The sequence below is a fragment of the Oratosquilla oratoria genome, chromosome 3 (assembly GCF_046742065.1).
Source record: "Oratosquilla oratoria isolate Oo_2021 chromosome 3, ASM4674206v1, whole genome shotgun sequence".
Lineage (NCBI taxonomy): Eukaryota > Metazoa > Arthropoda > Malacostraca > Stomatopoda > Squillidae > Oratosquilla > Oratosquilla oratoria.
Window position 1 is genome coordinate 81,458,103 of NC_134779.1, and position 5,106 is coordinate 81,463,208.

At 41.0% G+C, this 5,106-nt stretch overlaps 2 protein-coding genes across 2 annotated transcripts; both read left to right on the forward strand.

Moving 5' to 3' along the window:
- The first annotated feature begins 309 nt into the window (after positions 1 to 309).
- On the forward strand, positions 310 to 1,847 carry LOC143019061 (uncharacterized). The gene is made up of 4 exons (XM_076174764.1): positions 310 to 384; positions 610 to 761; positions 1,111 to 1,377; positions 1,826 to 1,847. The coding sequence occupies exons 1-4, from the start codon at positions 310 to 312 to the stop codon at positions 1,845 to 1,847; spliced, it is 516 nt and encodes a 171-aa protein (XP_076030879.1).
- A 362-nt stretch (positions 1,848 to 2,209) lies between these two features.
- On the forward strand, positions 2,210 to 3,915 carry LOC143019860 (uncharacterized). Its single transcript, XM_076175841.1, has 2 exons — positions 2,210 to 3,152; positions 3,747 to 3,915. The coding sequence occupies exons 1-2, from the start codon at positions 2,222 to 2,224 to the stop codon at positions 3,911 to 3,913; spliced, it is 1,098 nt and encodes a 365-aa protein (XP_076031956.1). The 5' UTR covers positions 2,210 to 2,221; the 3' UTR covers positions 3,914 to 3,915.
- The last annotated feature ends 1,191 nt before the right edge of the window (positions 3,916 to 5,106 follow it).

Here is a 5,106-nt window from a genome sequence, read left to right on the forward strand (position 1 = left end):
ATTCCAAATTCACAAAATTAAGATACCAATAAATTTTGACTCAAAGATATTTGAAATACTCCGATCAAAGCACGCTGCAGGCTACTTTACTAAGAAATGATGACGAAGTGCCAATTGCACATTAAAATTCCCGGTATATTTCCTGGTTCAGGTTCTTTAATCTTATGATTTTCTTTTTCATTACAGGGATTATTGCCTGAGAACTATGAGCATCACATTTGTAAAGTAGAAATAGTTGGGAAAGAAGTGAACGTTACTCTGAGATTGTCTGTTTCGACTAAAGAAGGGGCCAAACAGTGGTTGGAATCCATGCAGAAATCTTCTCTCATGACTTTTCGAGTGGAAAGGTCTTATAACTGTTCTGGTGTAAAGGCTGCTTACAAGGTGTGTACACTGAATTTTGGTCCTTATTGACATTCAGTTAAGTAAAAAGAAGCGCTATAACAATCATTGTACTGTGCAGCGGCTGTCACTGCCAGGTGAAGCACTTTATTTATGTGATGAATGTGAACGTGTTATTTAATCACTGCCATATGTCTGATGCGTTCATGGTCTTGCCAGATTTTAATTCTAAGTACAAAAAATGAACTTCATTGCATTCTTCTTCAGACTGATTTCCGCTGCCAACACAATACAAAGCCAAGGACTGCAACATCTGATCGCCACCGGGTGCCAAAGAACACCAATTGTCCAGCAGGTCTGAGTATCGTTGTTAAAGCCAGCATCTTCGAAAAATCTGATGGGAAAATAAAGAAGTGCAGGTACTTAGTGTTTAATCTTTTTCTCATCCTGAGTATATCATGTATTGTGCAACTTCTCATATTAATTTTTGAACCAAAACCTTTGGAATTTATTTGATAAATTTCTTAAAAATGAGTGAGATATATTTCTTTGTACATAACCCATGGCCATGGCTGAGGCAAAAGAGACATTCAGGCACAGTGTTGTTGGCTGTTTCAGGCAAAGAAAGAGCAAGAGGTACTGACAGTACAACACTGAATGGCTTCAGTCTAGAAGTGTTTGCATGCCTGGAAGTGCATACGGTGCAAAGACAATCAGATGCTTACAGTATTCTGCAGCTTGTGTCATTTTTCTTTTCTTTGTTCATAGGTCAGCGGATCCCCACATGCCTGATCATCCCATGGTTGTGAAACTGAAGTGCACCCATAATCATCCTATTCAAGCTGCAGATGCATTGAAGCATAGAGATGTGAGTGAAGAGGTGAAGCAGAAGTTCCTGGACCTATTCAGCAAGGGCTACACTCCTTCAAAAGCACTCGAACTGCACAAGTATGATCTTCAACTAGAGCATGGGGATAATTACATTTTTGTCTGTGCTGATAGAGCCATAACACCAGATTTGCAGTACTGTTACAGGTGAGTTCTGTATATTTTTTTAAGTGTTTGATACGGTGTGTTTCCTCAAGTGCAAGTGCGTGACTTTCATCTTCTGCCTACTTTGGGAAGGATGGGACGAAGAATCATGCTTGGCACATTATATTGCAAAACTGTAACTGATCTTTTTTCATTGAAAAGGTCTTGTAATGCAGTGGTAAATTGAAAGTGACATTGAATAGGTAATACATTTGTAAATCCAAGGGAAATAAATAATCTGTCTAACACTGATATTTCTGGCATCAAATAGCTTCCAATACATAAGAAAAATATGTCATTCTACACCCTCTTGGAACAAGGTATCTTCACTGAATTTACGTAAGCATCTGTTGGATTATCCTCAGTACCAGGAGTAACGCACTTAGTCAGGGTTCGATTTTTGCAGATTTTTGCTTGCCTGAGGTAACATAAAAACCTTGTGGTCAAGCAGAATGTCTGAAAATGTGTCCTAAACTTGCCCAATGGGAAATAATACTTCTGGCTTATTCCTTCATTCTTGCTATTTGAGGGCAACCTCAGAATGGGCTAAGGCAAGATGGACCTCGACTTTGTTTGCCCTGTGGGCAACCAAGAAAAATGTCTAAAATCGAACCCTGTTAGTTACTATGAAAAATTGACTATGTTGAGTGCTAAAAAAATCCCCTGCCTTTTCTTCAGGTTGTACTACCAGGCCTTCAAGAAAGAGTACAGCAAAGCCACGGGAGAATTTGTTCTGAAAGAGTTAGAGAAGAAAATCGAGGAAGGAACCCTTGGTGAAAACAGGATCAAACTCGCACTCGTTGGACCAGAAAAGAAGCAAGCAGCACTGGCAATAGTGACACCATTAATGCAACGTGTACATAAACTAATTAAGCATTCAGGTGAATTGGTGTTCATCGATGCCTCTGGAAATATGGACAGGCAGGGATGTCGTGTGTTTTTGCTGCTCACCCATAGCTGTGCTGGTGGACTTCCTCTAGGAGTGCTGATTACAACCAATGAAAGTACTGAGACAGTAACTGAAGCGCTCGCCCTCTATAATTCACTGCTGGATAATTCTGCATTTTTCGGGCGGGGTCCAAAGTTAGGGCCAGAACTATTCATGACTGATGACAGCACTTCTGAAAGACAAGCGCTGAGTGCTATCTATCCTGAGGCTACGCTACTGCTATGTGTATTTCACCTGCTGCAAGCATTCTGGCATTTCCTGTGGGAATTCAAAAATGGAGTGAGGAAGGAGGACAGACCCCATTTGTTCCCCTTGTTGAAAGACATGGTCTATTGCAGTTCTGTTGATGAACTTCAGGCCAAATTCGAGGCAATGGAGAATGATGAAACTTTGGCAAGGTACGAAAAAGTTCAAAAACACTTGGAGGATGTGTATGCCAGGAAATCGTCCTGGGCTGTGTGCTACCGTGATGACCTGAATGTCCGTAACAACAACACCAATAACTATGCTGAAGCTTCCATGCAGATCATGAAAGATCAGATTCTTGAGCGCACCAAAGCGTACAATGTGATCCAGCTTGTGGACTTTATTGTCACGAGGCTGGAGGCTTACTATGAAAGACGCATTATTGATGTCTGCAACAACAGACTGGATAGAGTGTTGCAGTCACGATTCCTTCTAAGTGTTGCTGCAGGATGTAAAATAAACCCAGACGAGATCGAGCAGGTCGACGAGGACCTCTACATGGTACCCAGTGAGACTGATGAGACTGTGGGCTATGTGGTACATCTTGGACAGGGTGTGTGCTCTTGCAAGATAGGAATGACAGGTGAGACTTTCTTATATTTGAGTTATGGCTGGCACTAGTAGACTGCCCAAGACAATTAAATGGGATACAGATGATAGATTTAACTGATTAGCTAACTAAGCTGACTGCTGGCAATAACTCCAGTTTCTAAGCTAATGAAGATCCAGCGTACATATATTAGCCTTTCCAGCTTTAATCTCCTTACAGGAACATGTACACGGGATGTATTTTCCTGTATGTGCACCTGTAAATTATTGCAAAATCATCTTCAAAATTGCACTGCGACACCAAAGCACTAGCAATTGACAAAAATGCCAATGGGAGAGCTACATGTAGACAAATACCCCCCTGGCAGTATCCCAGTCTATCCCCTTTAATATCAGGTCTGTTTTCTTAATGGAAAAATCACAGGGGACCATTCAATTATCACATGTGCAAAATTATCTGGAATTTTTAACCCCCCCCCCAACAATGTACAGGATAGTACATGCATCTATGCTTCTGAGCAGAACCCCCTCCCCTTCACTGCATTAGTAATATTTGAATGATCCCGACACCTACACCTCGACAATGAATATTAAACAAAATCTCTTATATTTTCATTTTGCATTACAGGTGGACCATGCAAGCATCAGTACCTAGTTATAAAGACGTACAATGCCCAGTCCTGTTGGAACTTCATTCCTGTCAATGATCCAGCAATGAGGATGCTTTTGTACAAAGTTGCAACTGGCTGTGCCAACGTCCCAGATGATTGGTTTGTGTCACTTAATCACCAGTAGAAACCGACGGAACCTGAGAAGGTCACACAACCCATCATGCCCATGGAAACCAGTTCTGGGAATCCAAATGACCAAGAGATCGATCATGACAACCCACCAGTGGAGGATTGTGAGGAAAATCCACCAGGGGAGGATGACGCCCGCAGTTCCACTTCAAACACGTCAAATTCTGGTGGTGACAGCTGTGAAAATGATCCGATATTGAATGGACTGAACGAGGCATTTCATGCAATTCAACGAAGGTACATGCAGGACAAAGATTCTCTTGGGGAATCTGTAAAAACCTTCACCAAACAAGTGCAGAAACTTGCCTCAGGGACTGATACTGCATTGGCTTCAGGGCTTCATTGTTTTGGACGATACTCAGGTGTTGCCAATGCCCTTGGGAAAAGAACGAGAAAACATCTTGTGAGCACCAAGACGATTGGTGTGCAGCCTACTGCAACATCCCGAAGGAAGATGATAGGTGGTGGAAAGAACCGTGTTGGTGCAGGCAGACCTACACTGAACAGTTTGAAGTACGTAAAGGGCGATATACCCTTCAGTTCCCAAGTTATGCCCAGGTGCAAGGCTCCACACAACATTTGTGAATGTGTAAAAATTAACCAAAGTCTGGGTAAAACACACTCTTCTAAGTAAAATTTGACAGTATTGAACAAAATCAGGTAGTGCTGGACTGTCGAACGTCTGTACAAAATACTGTATGATCATTCAAGAGTTATGAGACATTGACTGCCATATATCAATACTGTGTGATCATTCAAGAGAAAACAGTACATGTAATTTACTGTATGGTGTCCTGAGACACACTGGAACTGATTCCTGTTTCATAAATGTATATCAATACTGTATGATCATTGAAGAGAAAACATGTAATTTACTGTACAGAGACCTGAGACACACTGTCCTTCCTGTTTCATGTAGAGGGGTGATAGTAGTATTTGTACTGTATGATTATCCAAGAACATGTATATATTTGTAAGTATCATTTCTATCTTTGTATAATCTGAATGAAAATGCATACATACATATACCAAGGCTTTTTCCCCCTTACAAGGGAGGTAGTCAAAAAGGAATAAAAATGCAATTTGTTTTTGTGTTTGAAATAGATTGTTGGATTGATTATTTCATCAATTGATGCAATTGGATATTAACTGGAGCCAACGCTTGATTGCATGGATGACACTCAGAAT

What these genes read in the sequence shown, in the direction of transcription:
- LOC143019061 (XM_076174764.1), top strand. Translation starts at nt 310, where the DNA reads ATGCAGAAATCTTCTCTCATGACTTTTCGAGTGGAAAGGTCTTATAAC. An exon ending in GGGAAAATAAAGAAGTGCAG is followed by an intron (nt 762 to 1,110) that starts GTACTTAGTGTT and finishes CTTTGTTCATAG; the next exon opens with GTCAGCGGATCCCCACATGC. An exon ending in GATTTGCAGTACTGTTACAG is followed by an intron (nt 1,378 to 1,825) that starts GTGAGTTCTGTA and finishes GTGGTCAAGCAG; the next exon opens with AATGTCTGAAAATGTGTCCT.
- LOC143019860 (XM_076175841.1), top strand. Translation starts at nt 2,222, where the DNA reads ATGCAACGTGTACATAAACTAATTAAGCATTCAGGTGAATTGGTGTTC. An exon ending in TTGCAAGATAGGAATGACAG is followed by an intron (nt 3,153 to 3,746) that starts GTGAGACTTTCT and finishes TTTGCATTACAG; the next exon opens with GTGGACCATGCAAGCATCAG.